The sequence below is a fragment of the Coregonus clupeaformis genome, chromosome 4 (genome assembly GCF_020615455.1).
Source record: "Coregonus clupeaformis isolate EN_2021a chromosome 4, ASM2061545v1, whole genome shotgun sequence".
Classification (NCBI taxonomy): domain Eukaryota; kingdom Metazoa; phylum Chordata; class Actinopteri; order Salmoniformes; family Salmonidae; genus Coregonus; species Coregonus clupeaformis.
In genome coordinates, this window is record NC_059195.1 from 22,824,317 (window position 1) to 22,844,676 (window position 20,360).

The 20,360-nt window shown below is 43.3% G+C and overlaps 1 protein-coding gene across 17 annotated transcripts in view; it reads right to left on the bottom strand.

Moving 5' to 3' along the window:
- The window catches only part of caska (calcium/calmodulin-dependent serine protein kinase a), a 171,666-nt gene extending 151,606 nt beyond the window's left edge, over positions 1-20,060 (bottom strand). For 10 of the 17 annotated variants that reach the window (XM_041868342.2, XM_041868359.2, XM_041868335.2 and 7 more), the window contains exon 1: positions 19,376-20,059. In XM_041868342.2, coding sequence (XP_041724276.1) covers positions 19,376-19,434 — 59 coding nt within the window. In that variant the 5' untranslated portion in view covers positions 19,435-20,059. Of the gene's footprint in view, positions 1-19,375 lie in introns of all 17 variants that reach the window. The other 7 variants (XM_041868412.2, XM_041868396.2, XM_041868371.2 and 4 more) reach the window with 2 other exon arrangements.
- Positions 20,061-20,360: the final 300 nt, after the last annotated feature.

Here is a 20,360-nt window from a genome sequence, read left to right on the forward strand (position 1 = left end):
TTGTCACATGCGCCGAATACAACAGGTGTAGACCTTACCGTGAAATGCTTAACCAACAATGCAGTTCAAGAAAGAGTTAAGAAAATATTTACCAAATAAAGAAAAGTAAAAAACAATAAAAAGTAACACAATAAAATAACAATAACGAGGCTATATACAGGGGGAACCATTACCGAGTCAATGTGCGGGGGTACAGGTTAGTCGAGGTAATTTGTACATGTAGGTAGGGGTAAAGTGACTATACATAGATAATAGACAGCGGGTAGCAGCAGTGTAAAAACAAATACAGGGGGGAGGTCAATGTAAATAGTCCGGGTGGCCATTTTATTAATTGTTCAGCAGTCTTATGGCTTGGGGTAGAAGCTGTTAAGGAGCCTTTTGGACCTAGACTTGGCGCTCTGGTACCACTTGCCATGCGGTAGCAGAGAGAACAGTCTATGACTTGGGTGACTGGAGTCTTTGACAATTTTTGGGGCTTTTCTCTGACACCGCCTAGTATATAGGTCCTGGATGAAAGGAAGCTTGGCCCCAGTGATGTACTGGGCCGTACGCACTACCCTCTGTAGCGCCTTACGGTCAGATGCCGAACAGTTGCCATACCAGGCTGTGATGCAACCGGTCAGGATGCTCTCGATGGTGCAGCTGTATAACTTTTTGAGGATCTGGGGACCCATGACAAATCTTTTCAGTCTCCTGAGGGGGAACAGGTGTTGTCGTGCCCTCTTCATGACGGTCTTGGTGTGCTTGGACTATGATAGCTCGATGGTGATGTTGACACCAAGGAACTTGAAACTAACGACCCGCTCCACTACAGCCCCGTCGATGTTAATGGGAGCCTGTTCGGCCCGCCTTTTCCTGTAGTCCACGATCAGCTCCTTTGTCTTGCGCACATTGAGGGAGAGGTTGTTGTCCTGGCACCACACTGCCAGGTCTCTGACCTCCTCCCTACAGGCTGTCTCATCGTTGTCGGTGATCAGGCCTACCACTGTTGTGTCGTCAGCAAACTTAATGATGTGTTGGAGTCGTGTTTGGCCACGCAGTCGTAGGTGAACAGGGAGTACAGGAGGGGACTAAGCACGCACCCCTGAGGGGTCCCAGTGTTGAGGATCAGCGTGGCAGATGTGTTGTTGCCTACTTTTACCACCTGGGGCCGGCCCGTCAGGAAGTCCAAGATCCAGTTGCAGAGGGAGGTGTTTAGTCCCAGGGTCCTTAGCTTAGTGATGAGCTTTGTGGGCACTATGGTGTTGAACGCTGAGCTGTAGTCAATGAACAGCATTCTCACATAGGTGTTCCTTTTGTCCAGGTGGGAAAGGGCAGTGTGGAGTGTGATTGTGTTGTGCCCACCATTGGTTGAGAGACAACATGCTCTTGAATACAGGGTGGTGTCATGCTTTGGCTGATAAATGTACTAAAATGGGAATAAAATCAAAATTTGAACTTACAAATGGCACCACAAAGATGGTTGGAGGTCCACACATCAGAAAATGTTGACCTGAATGGGAATCTGTTGTTTGAAATTATACTGTCAATGATATAATACGAAATGGTACCACAAAGATGGTTGGAGGTAGAGGTCTTCACAGGTCCAACAGACCCGAAATTCGACCCTGGAACCGAGCGGGTCCTAAATTCGGACTTTTGTCTCAGATCTGGGTCGGGTCTGATATAATTGCCACGGGTCTCGGATATGTGGAATCAAAATTGATTTACCGACTGGACCCATCCTCTGTTAATTTAATGTGTGTGAGGTGATGAGAACTGTGTGAGCTTGTTATCTGTGTCAGCCAATTGCAACTCAATAAAACATATAGCTTATGTCGAGCTGAATCTGGTTCTGGCTGCTCACCTCACGTGCACCTGGTGCTGAGGTGCAAGAAAGAGCGAGTGAAAGGAGGCTACTGTTGATAGCGAACATGGAGGCATTTTTCATTGAAGTAAAACAAAAGTTAAAGGAGAAAGAGTACAGTGAAAAGAAGCCGACAAGGGGAATGTCCTCAGGGACAAGTTTTAATATTGTAGTGGACAAAGATGAGAAGAACGTTGAAGCGGCCAAATGGACTGTGTGCAACTCGCTAGTCGGGTTTAATGTATTTATTTTTGTATTTATTATAATTTTTTTCATCAATATCACTTAGAAATGTCCTTGTTTTCGAAAGAAACGCAAAAAAAAAATCCCATTAAAATAACATCAAATTGATTAGAAATACAGTGTAGACATTGTTAATGATGTAAATGGCTATTGTAGCTGGAAACTGCTGATTTTGAATGGAATATCTACATAGGCGTACAGAGGCCCATTATCAGCAACCATCAGTCCTGTGTTCCAATGGCACGTTGTGTTTGCTAATCCAAGTTTATCATTTTAAAAGGCTAATTGATCATTAGAAAACCCTTTTGCAATTATATTAGCACAGCTGAAAACTGTTGTGCTGGTTAAAGAAGCAATAAAACTCCTTCTTGAGACTAGTTGAGTATCTGGAGCATCAACAATTGTGGGTTCGATTACAGGCTCAAAATGGCCAGAAACAAATAACTTTCTTCTGAAACTCGTCAATCTATTCTTGTTCTGAGAAATGAAGGCTATTCCATGCGAGAAATTGCCAAGAAACTGAAGATCTCGTACAACGCTGTGTACTACTCCCTTCACAGAACAGCGCAAACTGGCACTAACCAGAATAGAAAGAGGAGTGGGAGGCCCCGGTGCACAACTGAGCAAGAGGACCTTCTAGGCAGAGTTGCAAAGAAAAAGCCATATCTCAAACTGGCCAAAAAAATAAAAAATATGATTAAGATGTGCAGTCTGAGATATGGCTTTTTCTTTGCAACTCTGCCTAGAAGGTCAGCATCTCGGAGTTGCCTCTTCACTGTTGACATTGAGACTGGTGCCAAACAAGTGCTGTTAGATAACAATATAATTTTTCGGACCGTTTGGAACAATGTAAACACTAAATAAATTATAAGCGTACCAAAGAGTCTGTAGTAACGTTTGTTTGTTTGTTTGTTTTTTACAGCAAAGATAAACAGTTGCATATATTTGTGAATGCAATTTCCGAAATGGAACGGTTTATTTATTGTTTAAGCTAATTATTCAAGGGTCACTTTATTTTATTTTAAAACAAAAATGCTTGATTGCATTTCAAATCATGAATGATTCATATACGTTGTGATGACGAACAAATTAATGATTGATTGATACAGTAGCCTATATAACTATTGAAATATAGGCCTAAGTTAGTTACGGTATTAAGACTAAACAGGATTCGCTCTTTGGCCTATAGCTTGGTGGTGGTTATACAAGGCTGCTATACTAAGCCTACTAATGATAACGACATTACTTATTATTATAATGATCATAATAGTAATAATAACAATAAGGAGATCAAGAAAAAGGAGGGTTATTATTATTATTATTATTAATATCATTTCTGACAATTTGGAAGAGTGTAAACACAAAATAAATTATAAGTTAAAAAAAAAGTATAAAACCTTTAGTACAGCATAGCAAAGATTAAAAACAGCAGAATGTGAAATGTTTTATCCGACATGTTGTGGTTGCGTGAGGCTTTGTGCTCACGGAATCAGTAGGCTATTAAACAAACAGAAGCAGGATCTGTCTTATTTCTGTAGATATATATGGATGATTTATAAAGCCAGGCACATTTAATGATTAGGTTATTGATTATAGACCTAATTAAGTTGGCTTTTCCTCTCTCACTTTTCTTAGACAATTAAGGCAAGTGCTGTTTTCTCGTCTCCTGACTCCACTGCTGCCTCCGCCACATTGCTCTCAATACCAATATGCTGGTTAACTTTGCTATTATGCACATAGCAACATAGTTTAGGAAAAGGCGCTAATTCAACAGCGCACTGATGTTTCTGAACTGCAGACAGCAACCGCTATCCATTGCGGGAGAAAACGCATTTGTTATAAAATTATATTATTTGTATTAGTGTTGCACCATTGTTCTTAAGTAATATACAGTGGGGAGAACAAGTATTTGATACACTGCCGATTTTGCAGGTTTTCCTACTTACAAAGCATGTAGAGGTCTGTAATTTTTATCATAGGTACACTTCAACTGTGAGAGACGGAATCTAAAACAAAAATCCAGAAAATCACACTGTATGATTTTTAAGTAATTAATTTGCATTTTATTGCATGACATAAGTATTTGATCACCTACCAACCAGTAAGAATTCCGGCTCTCACAGACCTGTTAGTTTTTCTTTAAGAAGCCCTCCTGTTCTCCACTCATTACCTGTATTAACTGCACCTGTTTGAACTCGTTACCTGTATAAAAGACACCTGTCCACACACGCAATCAAACAGACTCCAACCTCTCCACAATGGCCAAGACCAGAGAGCTGTGTAAGGACATCAGGGATAAAATTGTAGACCTGCACAAGGCTGGGATGGGCTACAGGACAATAGGCAAGCAGCTTGGTGAGAAGGCAACAACTGTTGGCGCAATTATTAGAAAATGGAAGAAGTTCAAGATGACGGTCAATCACCCTCGGTCTGGGGCTCCATGCAAGATCTCACCTCGTGGGGCATCAATGATCATGAGGAAGGTGAGGGATCAGCCCAGAACTACACTGCAGGACCTGGTCAATGACCTGAAGAGAGCTGGGACCCCAGTCTCAAAGAAAACCATTAGTAACACACTACGCCGTCATGGATTAAAATCCTGCAGCGCACGCAAGGTCCCCCTGCTCAAGCCAGCGCATGTCCAGGCCAATCTGAAGTTTGCCAATGACCATCTGGATGATCCAGAGGAGGAATGGGAGAAGGTCATGTGGTCTGATGAGACAAAAATAGAGCTTTTTGGTCTAAACTCCATTCGCCGTGTTTGGAGGAAGAAGAAGGATGAGTACAACCCCAAGAACACCATCCCAACCGTGAATCATGGAGGTGGAAACATCATTCTTTGGGGATGCTTTTCTGCAAAGGGGACAGGACGACTGCACCGTATTGAGGGGAGGATGGATGGGGCCATGTATCGCGAGATCTTGGCCAACAACCTCCTTCCCTCAGTAAGAGCATTGAAGATGGGTCGTGGCTGGGTCTTCCAGCATGACAACGACCCGAAACACACAGCCAGGGCAACTAAGGAGTGGCTCCGTAGAAGCATCTCAAGGTCCTGGAGTGGCCTAGCCAGTCTCCAGACCTGAACCCAATAGAAAATCTTTGGAGGGAGCTGAAAGTCCGTATTGCCCAGCGACAGCCCCGAAACCTGAAGGTCTGTATGGAGGAGTGGGCCAAAATCCCTGCTGCAGTGTGTGCAAACCTGGTCAAGACCTACAGGAAATGTATGATCTCTGTAATTGCAAACAAAGGTTTCTGTACCAAATATTAAGTTCTGCTTTTCTGATGTATCAAATACTTATGTCATGCAATAAAATGCAAATTAATTACTTAAAAATCATAAAATGTGATTTTCTGGATTTTTGTTTTAGATTCCGTCTCTCACAATTGAAGTGTACCTATGATAAAAATTACAGACCTCTACATGCTTTGTAAGTAGGAAAACCTGCAAAATCGGCAGTGTATCAAATACTTGTTCTCCCCACTGTAACCATATACAATTTCAGTAACACATGTCATATTGATGGACTGTGCCATCCCCACGGCCTCCACAATGGATTAGTCCACTCAGACAGGAGCCAATCAGACAGGTGTCTTGTACACCATGACATTATTAATTTTTTTGTTTTTTACTGCTCGACTAAAAAAAATATATTTCGACCAACAGCCTATCGAACAAACAATCGACCAGTCGGCTAGATGGGGTCAGCCCTTTTATATATCATTATTATTATAGGCCTATTAAAGAATCTAAACCAGTTCTTTAAATACGCAAAAAGTGTTTTGTTTCATTTTGTTGAAATATTTTCGTTGGCTAAATTAAAGTTCATACTGTCTTTTTAATATTGTGCTCCGTATTTAGTTTTAGATAGGTTAAAAGTAGGCCTGTTGTAAAATAAATAGCATTAGCCTATTGCTGTCATTTGTTGGGTAGGCCTACGGTAGGCATTCACCTTTGTTGGTAACTGCTGCTGTGAAGGTTTAAACCAGTTCTTTAAATATGCAAGAAATGTGTTTTGTTTCATTCTGTTCAGCCATTTACTTTGGCAAAATTAAGTTCCAACTGTAATGTTGTGTTTGCCGCACCAGAATATAATTACCGGTAGGCCTACTATAGGGCTACTCGCACTCAAACCATGAAAAGGAAAACCAAAGAGGACGAGATGAAAAAACGTAATTTAACACCGCAATATAATAACCTGTTTGTATTTTCCCTATAAACAATAACTTGACTTACTTTTGATATTACCCTAATAAAGTAAAAGGTGCAATATGCAGAAATCGCTCCACCATTTCCTTGTTGCAAATAATAGTTTGTCTAATTACAGTTTGTGACAAAACAAGCAAGTGTAGAGAATCATTGTACCATGTAAACCGCTGTGAAATATCTTTTCAATAACCAAAAATATTTTCAGCTGTTTGAAGCTGGTGTACAAAACCAATAACTAAAAGACGCAAAAACAAAACTTAAGAACTGGAAACATAGAAATAGCGCACATAGAACAGATCTACTGCTTCTTAGACTTTCAATCACAATGACATACAGTGAGGGAAAAAAGTATTTGATCCCCTGCTGATTTTGTACGTTTGCCCACTGACAAAGAAATGATCAGTCTATAATTTTAATGGTAGGTTTATTTGAACAGTGAGAGACAGAATAACAACAAAAAAATCCAGAAAAACGCATGTCAAAAATGTTATGAATTGATTTGCATTTTAATGAGGGAAATAAGTATTTGACCCCTTGACTTAGTACTTGGTGGCAAAACCCTTGTTGGCAATCACAGAGGTCAGACATTTCTTGTAGTTGGCCACCAGGTTTGCACACGTCTCAGGAGGGATTTTGTCCCACTCCTCTTTGCAGATCTTCTCCAAGTCATTAAGGCTTCGAGGCTGACGTTTGGCAACTCGAACCTTCAGCTCCCTCCACAGATTTCCTATGGGATTAAGGTCTGGAGACTGGCTAGGCCACTACAGGACCTTAATGTGCTTCTTCTTGAGCCACTCCTTTGTTGCCTTGGCCGTGTGTTTTGGTTCATTGTCATGCTGGAATACCCATCCACGACCCATTTTCAATGCCCTGGCTGAGGGAAGGAGGTTCTCACCCAAGATTTGACGGTACATGGCCCCGTCCATCGTCCCTTTGATGCGGTGAAGTTGTCCTGTCCCCTTAGCAGAAAAACACCCCCAAAGCATAATGTTTCCACCTCCATGTTTGACGGTGAGGATGGTGTACTTGGGGTCATAGGCAGCATTCCTCCTCCTCCAAACACGGCGAGTTGAGTTGGTGCCAAAGAGCTCGATTTTGGTCTCATCTGACCACAACACTTTCACCCAGTTCTCCTCTGAATCATTCAGATGTTCATTGGCAAACTTCAGACAGGCCTGTATATGTGCTTTCTTGAGCAGGGGGACCTTGCATGCGCTGCAGGATTTCAGTCCTTCACGGCGTAGTGTGTTACCAATTGTTTTCTTGGTGACTATGGTCCCAGCTGCCTTTAGATCATTGACAAGATCCTCCCGTGTAGTTATGGGCTGATTCCTCACCGTTCTCATGATCATTGCAACTCCATGAGGTGAGATCTTGCATGGAGCCCCAGGCCGAGGGAGATTGACAGCTCTTTTGTGTTTCTTCCATTTGCGAATAATCACATCAACTGTTGTCACCTTCTCACCAAGCTGGTTGGCGATGGTCTTGTAGCCCATTCCAGCCTTGTGTAGGTCTACAATCTTGTCCCTGATATCCTTGGAGAGCTCTTTGGTATTGGCTATGGTGGAAATTTCAGAATCTGATTGATTGATTGCTTCTGTGGACAGGTGTTTTTTATACAGGTAACAAGCTGAGATTAGGAGCACTCCCTTTAAGAGTGTGCTCCTAATCTCAGCTCGTTACCTGTATAAAAGACACCTTGGAGCCAGAAATCTTTCTGATTGAGAGGGGGTCAAATACTTGTTTCCCTCATTAAAATTCAAATCAATTTATAACAATTTTGACATGCGTTTTTTTGGATTTTTTTGTTGTTATTCTGTCTCTCACTGTTCAAATAAACCTACCATTAAAATTATAGACTGATCATTTCTTTGTCAGTGGGCAAACGTACAAAATCAGCAGGGGATCAAATACTTTTTTCCCTCACTGTATCTATAACTCACATTTCTATGTGAATTTGGCCAGGTTACATATTGCAGCTTTAAGAAACTTTTGTGAAGGTTTGGTGTGGTATGGCTAGTACAACTTTTTGGACCCATGAAGACCTCTAGTTGGAGGTCCACACATCAGAGAATGTTGACTTGAATGGGAATATCTGTTGTTTTAAATTATACGGTCAATTACATCATTCTTATAAAAATAAAATGTCTATAAAATAGTTTGACAACCATGTTTAAGTTTCTAAATTACATCAAACTCAACCGTTTATATTTTCCAGTGCTGAAGACATGGATGTCTCATGGTATGGTGGGGTACGCAAAATGGGTCAACTGAGCACCTTTATCAACTGAATGTTTTGGCATTCAGGTCCAAAAAGTCACTTTCTGACCACTTCCTCCACAGGCAAACATGTATAAAGTTGTTTAAATTAAAAAGGATGCTGTCTAAAAGTGATTGAATTCAAATGGATTTACCCTTGAAGTAATCCCTGTCCCTTCCTAAAAAGCCTCCTTACCTCTCTTTACGTCCACTGAACTATAACGCACTATGATGCACTTGTTTATAAAGACAAAGTATTTTCACTCAGCAGACATGTGCTAAAAACATATTACAATATATCAGGACACAGCCCTGTCACTTCCCTCCATACTAACTAGTCCTGTGATGTTATTGTAAAATACTTCTGTAAGTTCTGCTGGAACACCAACCAAAGTCTGTGTTCCGGAAAATTTTGAAAAAAATCATAAAAATTCCAAATTCCGATCATGCTGGCGAAAAGCAATCAGACAGTGTGTGCCGTTATCTGTAATGAAGCGTTGAGGTTAGTGACCAGAAAAAGTGCTGCTGTCTGCATTAGCCTAGCATTCAGTTCAGCCTGGCTAGACAGACAGTAATGATCGTGTCTTCTTCACTGAAACTAAAAGGGGGGGGGATTTCTACACTGGCTTCCTAAGCTAACTGCTAAGCTAAATCACGTAGCCAACTGTCAAACGGTCTCAAGCATTATGATGAGAATTGAAAAACTTTTAATTGAAAAGGCTTCACAATGTTAAAGGCCCAGTGCAGTCCAAAACTTGTTTTTCCTGTGTTTTATATATACACAAAAGTATGTGGAAACCCCTTCAAATTAGTGGATTTCAGCCACACCCGTTGCTGACAGGTGTAGAAAATCCAGCACACACTCATGCAATCTCCAAAGACAAACATTGGCCTTACTGAAGAGCTCAGTGACTTTCAACGTGGCACCGTCATAGGATGGCACCTTTCCAACAAGTCAGTTCGACATATTTCTGCCCAGCTAGAGCTTCCCCGGTCAACTGTAAGTTCTGTTATTGTGAAGTGGAAACGTCTAGGAGCAACAACGGCTCAGCCGCAAAGTGGTAGGCCACACAAGCTCACAGAATGGGACCGCCGAGTGCTGAAGCGCGTAGCACGTAAAAATAGTCTGTCCTCGGTTGTAACACTCACTACAGAGTTCGAAACTGCCTCTGGAACCAACGTCATCACAAGAACTGGTCATCGGGAGCTTCATGAAATGGGTTTCCATGGCCGAGCAGTCGAACACAAGCCTAAGATCACCATGCGTAACGCCATGTGTCGGCTGGAGTGGTGTAAAGCTATCCGCCGTTGGACTCTGGAGCAGTGGAAATGCGTTCTCTGGAGTGATGAATCACACTTCACCATCTGGCAGTCCGACGGACAAATCTGGTTTTGGCGGATGCCAGGAGAACGCTACCTGCCCCAATGCATAGTGCCAACTATAAAGTTTGGTGGAGGAGGAATAATAGTCTGGGGCTGTTTTTCATGGTTCTTTAGGCTCCTTAGTTCCAGTCAAGGGAGATCGTAACACTACAGCATACAATGACATTCTAGACGATTCTGTGCTTCCAACTTTGTGGCAACAGTTTGGGGAAGGCTCTTCCTGTTTCAGCATGACAATGCCCCCGTGCACAAAGCAAGATCCATACAGAAATGGTTTGTCGAGATCAGTGTGGAAGAACTTGACTGGCCTGCACAGAGCCCTGACCTCAACCCCATTGAACACCTTTGGGATGAATTGGAACGTCAACTGCGAGCCAGGCCTAATCGCCCAACATCTGTGCCCAACCTCACTAATGCTCGTGGCTGAATGGAAGCAAGTCCACGCAGCAATGTTCCAACATCTAGTGGAAAGCCTTCCCAGAAGAGAGTAGCAGCAAAGGGGGGACCAACTCCATATTAAATGCCCATGATTGTGGAATTAAATGTTTGACCAGCAGGTACCCACATACTGTTGGTCATGTAGTGTATTTCCACACTATGAGGTTGGAATAATACTGTAAAATTGTGAAAATTTTGATAATGCCTTATTAGCGTAAGTGCTGTTTGAAAAGACCGCCTGATATTTCAGCCTGTTTTGGTGGGATGGTTTTGGCGGGATGTTTTGGCCGGCCTGGTGATTAGTTAATAGATCAATAAGTAAGAGTTCCGAACCTCTTTGCCAATAGAGCTCACCAGCTTGTAGTCCTAAAAACCGGAAATGAGTTAGGCTTTGACTAACGAACCATGGCTATGAGGAAATTAATGGTATTTTTGGAATGTTTTTAGATAAACGCTGACATTATATCAGTCAGTTAACATGACCTTTATTAATAATTATGCCTTAAATGTGCTTTATGTGCTTGCTTTGATTACATAAATGCTTAAGAATTCACAAAAAGTGACATTAGCTGATGAAGATTATTTCATAGAACAAAAAGTATAAGATATCCTAAGCCTGCCGTTTATCCAAAAAAAAAACAATTTCCCCATAGGCTTTGACCAACGAGCCATGGCGGAGTTAGCCTCCGTTAGTGCCTACAAAAATACACCATTACTATTGCGCTCTATAAACAGCTAGTTTTCAATTTTCCCCTCCCCACTCAGACCACTCCCAGAGGTTCCTAGCAAAATTCTTGCTTGAGAAATGTCTCTTTGCTAAGAAGCTATTTTTGTTTCTTTTTGACCATTTTAATTTAAAACAAATCATTGTAAAGTACTTAATTGTTAGCCAGAAATGATTTGATATTGAGATAAAAATGGCTACATTGGACCTTTAAGTTCCTAAGAGGGATGTGTGAACATGAAGCTGCACACAGAGAGCTGTAGGAGACCAGGTTTTCATGGACTTGACAAGAGGGATAAATATTTCAGGAGCTGAATGTGAGAACACTGCTCTAGCGTCTATGGGTAATTGTGCGTGCTAAAACTACCCTCTCAGCAGATTTCTCCCCTATCCCATTAGAAAACAATAACAGAGGCTGAGCTTGACACATACAGTGCATTCGGAAAGTATTCAGACCCCTTGACGTTTTCCACATTTTGTTACGTTACAGCCTTATTCTAAAATGTATTAAATTACTTTTTTTCCTCATCAATCTACACAAAATACCCCATAATGACAAAGTGAAAACAGGTTTTTAGAAATGTTGGCAAATTTATTAAAAATAAATACCTTATTTACATTCGTTTTCAGACCCTTTGCTATGAGACTAGAAATTGAGCTCAGGTGCATCCTGTTTCCATTGATCATCCTTGAGATGTTTCTACAACTTGATTGGTGTCACGGATACAGCCGAGGCTGCCCCTCCTCCTTGCTCGGGCAGGCTTCGGCGTTCGTCGTCACTGGAGTACTAGCTGCCACCGATCGATGTTTCTGTATCACACTAGTCCTGTCTTTATTATTCACACCTGTTACTCATTAGGCTTATTGGTTTCCCTATATTACCTCTGTTTTCCCTCCTGGGTTTGTGCGTGATTGTTCGTTGTTACGTCGTCTGTTGAGCTGTTGTTTTGCTCTTCCCTGCGTGGAGGGTTTGCTATGATTTACTTTGTGTTTAGTAAAGACATACTTTTCTCAGTTCTGTGTCCTGCGCCTGATTCCGTTTCACCACTTCACCCAGACGCTGACAATTGGAGTCCACCTCTGGTAAATTCAATTAATTGGACATGATTTGGAAAGGCACGCACCTGTCTATATAAGGTCCCACAGTTGACAGTGCATGTTAGAGCAAAGACCAAGCCATGAAGGAATTGTCCGTAGAGCTCCGAGACAGGATTGTGTCGAGGCACAGATCTGGGGAAGGGTACCAAAACATTTCTGCAGCATTGAAGGTCCCCAAGGACACAGTGGCCTCCATTCTTAAATGGAAGAAGTTTGGAACCACCAAGACTCTTCCTAGAGCTGGCCGCCCGGCCTAACTGAGCAATCGGGGGTGAAGGGCCTTGGTCAGGGAGGTGACCAAAAACCTGATGGTCACTGACAGATCTCCAGAGTTCCAATGTGGAGATGGGAGTACCTTCCAGAAGGACAACCATCTCTGCAGCACTCCACCAATCAGGCCTTTATGGTACAGTGGCCAGACGGAAGCCACTCCTCAGTAAAAGGCACGACAGCCCGCTTGGAGTTTGCCAAAAGGCACCTAAAGGACTCTGACCATGAGAAACAAGATTCTCTGGTCTGATGAAAACAAGATTTAATTATTTGGCCTGAATGCCAAGCGTCACATCTGGAGGAAACCTGGCACCATCCCTATGGTGAATCATGGTGGTGGCAGCATCATGCTGTAGGGATGTTTTCAGGAGCAGGGACTTGGAGACTAGTCAGGATTGAGGGAAAGATGAACGGAGCAAAGTACAGAGAGATCCTAGATGAAAACCTGCTCCAGAGGGCTCAGGACCTCAGACTGGGGCAAAGGTTTACCTTCCAACAGGACAACGACCTTAAGCACACTGCCAAGACAACGCAGGAGTGGCTTCGGGACAAGTCTCTGAATTTCCTTGAGTGGCCCAGCCAGAGCCCGGACTTGAACACGATTGAACATCTCTGGAGAGACCTGAAAATAGCTGCCTGAAAATAGCTGTGCAGCGACGCTCCCCATCCAACCTGACAGAGCTTGAGAGGATCTGCAGAGAAGAACGGGAGAAACTCCCCAAATACAGGTGCACACACACAGCGTGAACGAAGGCCCCTTATAAAGGCCTGTGTGTGGATGTTGGTATCACCTGAAGTCTAGGCTAGGGGCCAAATGTGTCCCACCACCTACATTTTGTATTATGCAGCAACATTTTAATAGGTGGTTTCACCTTTTTCACATATAGACATCATTGCTCTCGGGGTCAAGGGCACACATGGCCTACACCAGTTGGCTGTTGTGTTCGCTGAATCGTTCTGACGTTTCACCAATGACAGCATCCAAGAACAGTCTCAAATGCTCTTTGCTTGATGTGTGCCTAGCAAATCCTTTGGTACTATCAACAGCATTCTTACAGTTAGAATACCAAGCTTGGTTGAAGGCCTTGTCTGTGTTAGCATTAGACCCAACACAGAACTTTCGACATTGGGAAACAAAATGCTGCATCTGCAGTAACCGAGTATTCCAGCCACTCTCTTCCTATAAAACAGTTGCTATTAAATGAACGTTTTTGGACAGAAAACCTGCAGCTAGGGTAGGATTTAAACTGGGCTGGCTCCTCTGTTCCAAGATCATCAGGAAGCACTTGTGGAAGGGTGGGTAGGCTCTGCACACACGGCATCATCGCTGCTGGGCTTGGCGGCGCCTCGGTGGTTTGATGCTGCTGCTCGTCACTCTCCTTCTCCTTTTTTTGTGTACTTTGGCAAAGCCAATTTCTGATATCCATCGTGGCAGATTAGCTGGTTTGAGCTTGCTAAATAGGCTAAGGCTAAGGCTAATAACACTAACCCTTTTTACAGCTAGCCAAGAAGCTAACTAAACTCTGTATTGGTGGGGCGTGAGGCAGAGTTGAGTGAAGCAGCTTCAACGGTAAACTACACCGAGCAGGCTTGCCCTTATAAATCTAAATCAAATATTACAGGTGGAGGCGTATCACGTTATTCACTTAGCCTAGCACAGAGATGAGCAGCGTTCCCCCCCCCGCTTTTTATGGAAACCCAAAGGAGTCATACCTAATAATAATAATAATAATAATAATAATAATAATAAGCCATTTAGCAGACGCTTTTATCCAAAGCGACTTACAGTCATGCATGCATACATATTTTTTTTTGTGTATGGGTGGTCCCGGGGATCGAACCCACTACCTTAGCGTTACAAGCGCCGTGCTCTACCAGCTGAGCTACAGAGGACCTAGCCGCTGAGCTACAGAGGACCTAGCCGCCCAGCCGTGCTCTACCAGCTGAGCTACAGAGGACCTAGCCGCCCAGTGGCTTTCCATAGCCCCCCTACACACACACATTTACATTACATTTTACATTTTAGTCATTTAGCAGACGCTCTTATCCAGAGCGACTTACAGGAGCAATTAGGGTTAAGTGCCTTGCTTAAGGGCACATCGACAGATTTTTCACCTAGTCGGCTCGGGGATTAGAACCAGCGACCTTTCGGTTACTGGCACAACGCTCTTACCCACTAAGCTACCTGCCGCCCCACACACCCTGTCCATTGTGCTGACACAGTGCAGCGTAGATACAGATTTGTTTTGCGCCAACCTGTCACTCAATCATTTAAACTTTTTTACTATTTTTATATAGGGACATAAAACTAAAACTGAGGGGGCTCAAGTTTGAACTGAGGGGGTAAGCCCCCTTTAGCCCCCTTGTGGAATCGGGCCCGAGGGCAGGACTGACAGGCTTATGTATGGCCACACACACACGCACTTTCCTTCCTCCCATTAACACACACTTCCACACTCATGCCACACTCCTGCCCACCCGCTGCACAGTGATTACATATTGGCTCTTTATTAAGCCTGCCTGAGACCCTGACTAAGGTAGTAATTCACTTTAAAGTAGACCCACTTCACTGTGTGGTAAAGGACAAGCCCCATTGTTAAATCCACAGTGAGGACATTGTTAAATATACAGTGAGACAGTAGGCAGGCCTGTGAGTGCATTGATCCATTGAGAGGAGCATATTAATTCCTATTCAGTCTCCATTGAAGCTGCCCATGCGGAGATGGATAAGAGGCTTGATGGAGCTGGGCTGGGTTGAACTACACTGGATTATAGTTTACTGTACGAGGCCTGAGACTACTGCATAGCCGTCTGTCTGTCTGTCTGTCTGTGAGAGAGAGAGAAAGAGATAGTGTGTAGCATGTAGGCAACACGAAACACTTTGACCAAATGTAAACAAAGGCATTTCTAATGAAATAAGGCTGAGGTCCATACAGCAGGATAACAGGATCAGCAGAACTGTACGCAGCTCTTATTCTACAGTCCATATTGACACTGACACCATCTGCCTGAGCTGTCACTAAGTCCAAACATTCACATGCAACTGGCCCACACACAACCATAGACAAACCCACAACCATACATACACAACAACATTCAAGTAGCACTATGCCTATATCATTACAGAGCACTGATTATGGCCCCTCACTACCCAACCCACATGTGCACACACACACACATTGTTCTGAGTTGATCAAAGGCCTGATTATAAAAGAGCGTAGCCTGAAGGTAGAGCACGTCTCAGAGTCAAACTATTGGACCTCTTCCTGCTACAAACTCCCCACACATCCCCCTTTCCCTCCCATCTCCCTTCTTCACCTTCCCCTCGCACCCTCCTTCTCACTCCCCTGCAGTCTTGGGAACAGAGTGAATCAATCTAACAGCAACATGCCACACGCACACACAAAGGTGCATGCTCATATACAAACACCAACACACGCGCTGACAGAGACAGGATTTGTGCCTAAGGTCACTGTTCTAAAATTGAGAGCTTAGGCCTAAATCCCGCTCACACACACATACCCTTGGACAGCACACTGCAAAAACCCTACTCTTCCCCACACAGTCCAGCATTAAGCCGACCTATATATAGGCCTATATTATCACCGTGCATCTAACCTCGACATAAAACCCTGAAGATCTGGAGCATTAGGCTTTTAAAGTGACGCCTTTACAAACGGCTGTGCTGTTGTTTGGTAGGGTTTCCCCTTCCCTTTGTTAATCTCTTTTCTCCCAGGATCAAATCAACAGTCTACTTCACCGCTGCGTTAAACAAAACTCTGTAGCCTAGTAGGCCCAAGACTGATCAAAGACTGATGGTGATTGTTCAAGTGTTGTAAACCACACTGGAATTGACAGAAACAAAATGAGTGTATCTGTAACAGCGGAAATGTGAAGTGTTCGACTTTATTATTGTAGTCCGGTCTCTTTCAATATCTGTTCTGACTGATTGGCTGTTGGGCTGGACTGGGACTGGACTGGGCTGGGACTAGGCTGGGATGATAGCAGCTGCCGCGAAACACAGATCGTGGATCAGATGATGCTATCCCCAATCCTAACCTTAACCATTAGGGGTAAAATGCTTAACTGACAATATACCAGTGTGTAGGGGAAACTTCATCCTACTAATGTTTGTGTTATGTGTGTGTACCTAACTCCTCCGGATGTATGGTAGCAAGTATAGAGAGAGGCATTTTGTCTGTCAGTGTCTTTTCCGTTTCTCACACAGGTTTCAGGCCTGCCTAAACATGTTACAGTAGGCCCACAGTACACACTAGGGTTGGGTGTTATACCGTATCCCGGGTATTTTGAAATACCCTCTGTATGACTTTTCCAATACCGTCTGACTTTATTTAAATATTTGTACTTTTTAAATAAATACCTGCAGTCAACTTGTGCACTAGGTATTACATAATGCAGACGGCATTCAACATTTCACCTGTTAGATTACTTTTCATTATGAAGCTTACTGTTACTAGTTTCTCAAAACAGCTGTTTGAGCCAGTCAGGTGTGTTTTTTTTTTACAAAGAGGGCCAACAAGCAAAACGGGTGAGTCAACCCTGCAGCGCAACTTAAGTGAGGTGATCACGTTACATTTGTCTGAAATTCACCACTAATGTTTGCCAGCTATATATCGTATAACCATTAAGTTAACTATCTAAGATGTGTAAAATAAATTCTCTACAGCTGGGTTTTGCTAGCATAAGCGGCTAATGATAGCTTGCAAGATCAAGCTTTTTCGTAACAGCAGCAGAGACAATCCCCTCCCGGATAAAGATCCGCTGTCTAATATTTCAAGGGGGCTTTCAGGGCCCTGGTTACCCTGCAGTAGGGCATCAAGGGGGAGGAGGAGGGGGCGGAGGAGGAGGTGGTTACCAACACGACAACCAAAATCAAGAAGGCGGTCGCTACCAGGACAGGGGTGGCCGAGGGGGTCGCGGGGGTAGAGGAAGAGGTGATGGTAGGGGAAGAGGTCAGGGAGGTTGGCGAGGGGGTAAGAATTTGAACCAAGGAGGACAGTTTGAACAGTTCTTCCAGCAGGGTGGCCAGCAGTACAATCAAGCAGGCTTTAGCCAGGGGAGCAAAAACTACACTAGTTGAAAAGAAAGTGCAGGCCACTGAAGCAGAGATCATGCAAGTCATGAAGTGAAAACGCCTTATTTTCTAAATGTGAATATGAATATAAAGCATGGTTATTATAATTTCTTCCCTAAACCGAATAAGAATGTGGAGAGTGACCATGTCTTCAACTGAAGAGAAAGTCCAGGTCATGCATAGCCTAGTCCCCTGTAGCTCAGTTGGTAGAGCATGGCGCTTGCAACGCCAGGGTTGTGGGTTCATTTCCCACGGGGGGCCAGTATGAAAATGTATGCACTCACTAACTGTAAGTCGCTCTGGATAAGAGCGTCTGCTAAATGACTAAAATGTAAAAGTAATATTTGTTTTATGCATGGTGCAAACTGCATTTCTAGATACTTTCATAACTTTATGAGCTGGGTTGTCTCTCTTAGTAGTAAATGTTTGCATGCGCTTGTTAGCATTTACCTAGTATCCGCTATGGGGATTCCTTAGTACTTGTTAGCATACCGTGACGTTTGGGGGCGGGGGTTACTTTTGGAGAAAAAAAATCACCCCTTGTGTGCAATACCGGTAATACCGTATAACCCAGGATGGCACAGTCACGGTATGAAGGTATGGAAATCTGGATACCGCTCAACTCTAAAACACAAAGTCAGTACACACAACACACACACCATGGCCACTGTCAACAAAGCCAACCCAGCCCTGATCCCGTCAATATGATGATTGATGTGTTGCTGCCTTTGGTTTTACACCTGGTTTTCAAGACGTGATTTTCAGGGAGAGGCACTTGCTAACTGCCTGAAAACCTACTATCCACTGTACTAAACCTAATGCACGGATAGCCTACTGTATAGTGTATTTTTAAACATCCATTTTGCTGTTGTTTTGAGTAATATAAGAGTCTCTTTCCAATTGTGTAATTACAAAACACTCAAAATCATGACTATGTAATTACAGTGCAACTATTATGCAAATGCTAGAGTGGAGTAGCCTACATCTAAACAGGACACCAAGACCATGATTGAATATAAACTGACAGGGTTCTAATGCATTGGGACTTAAAGCTTGCTGAATCCCTATTCATTCACCATAATCATCATTCTGATGTGTCATCATCATCCTAGACAGAGAATCTGACCCACACAGCAGCTGTGGAGGAGGCTCACTTACAACATATAGAATAAAGAACATAAGACATTTGCTGTCACTGCAGGAAAAATGTATGCACCCATAACATAAGAAGAGAAATTCATCCACAGAGAAGTAATCATGCATTTTCATTGGCTCTGAAATAATTTGATTTCCTGGGAGTGAGCAAATTAGGAAAGATTATATTGTCACATTTGCATGTAGCCTAGTCACAACTGCAAGTGCCAATATGCAGATAGCTTTTTAGTACAACATGACACATTGATTGCACGTCTCATGCGATTGTCTCATTTCTATCAAAGGTCATTAATTAGCTGACATTGCCAATAGAGGAATTGCCAATAGAGGAATGTGTAAAAAGGGAGACTTGCATCTTGCACAGGAGAATGAAGGCTATGAATTTAAATGTGTAACTCCGACGTGGTAATATGCATTACAGCTCAACTGTCATGACCAATACTGGGTGTGTGTGTTCATTCTCCACCACACCATGATGAACTGTGAACTGCCTCCCTTGCATGTTGTCACACACACACACACACACACACACACACAGAGAGAGAGAGAGAGAGACAGAGACAGAGAAAGAGAAAGAGAACTCTAGACAGCGGACACATTCGAGGAGATACAATGTAACCGCAGCGTGTAATAAAAGGCAACAAACATTACACGTACTTTCCAATGACCTCACACAGCTCATACACATCTTCAAACAGTACGTCGTCGTCCGCCATGGTCCAACGAGGCTGGGGAAATAATTCCCCCCCAAATCCGTCCCGAAACGTATGTTCCAAAGCAAATAACCACAACAAACTGACGTTTTTGTGAATAAAAAACTGGTTCTGCTCGCCGTAGCCTAGGCTACTTGAAGCGTAGACTAATCACCAAGGAGTTGGGAATAAAGCTTCCCCAATTCTAATGGGTTCGGCTACTGCGAGTGGTTCGGCTACCGTGCGAAGCTTCAAGGCAACGTGAGTTTTTCAATAATCCCGTTGGCGGTCTCCGGTTCTAACCCCACCTTGCCCAGGTTTCCCGATTTTCTACTTAGGCTATTCCTCCTCGAAGCCTACCGTGGTATTGTCAAACGTTATAATAAACAACGTAGGCTACAACCCGCTGCAAAAACTACAGCTATACTCTGTGTAGTTTGCAGAGTTCATCAACAAAACGAGCTATTTACTCTAAATACTGTTTAATCTAAATAACACATACGAGTAGCCTAGCTACATTCTTCACATCCCAAAAGAGGTGAAAATGTTAGTTTCGTCCCCCTTGAAAAGCGCGCATGGTGCCCGTGCACACGCGACTCGATCTGGTAGGTGAAACTATTAACTGGAAATTGGCTTCAGGGGCGTGCTCAAATCCTGTCTCTCTCTCCCTTTCACTTTGACGTTGCTCCAATTTTCCTCGCTTCCTCCGTCTCTCCTCGTCCAGAATAACCAAGCTCCTCCCACCCAAGGTTATGAAACTGCCACGCTTTCCTCCATTATGGTTCCGCAGGAGCGGCTGCGTTCCGGGATCCCACCCTGAAACACACGGTCCTTGAGCCAAGATGACGAAGCGGGATCACCTTGGTGGGGGTTTTCGAGTCGCAGTTTTCTGACTCACTTTTAATGAACAATAAATCACAAGGTGCACCTTTTCAAAGTGCAAATGACAG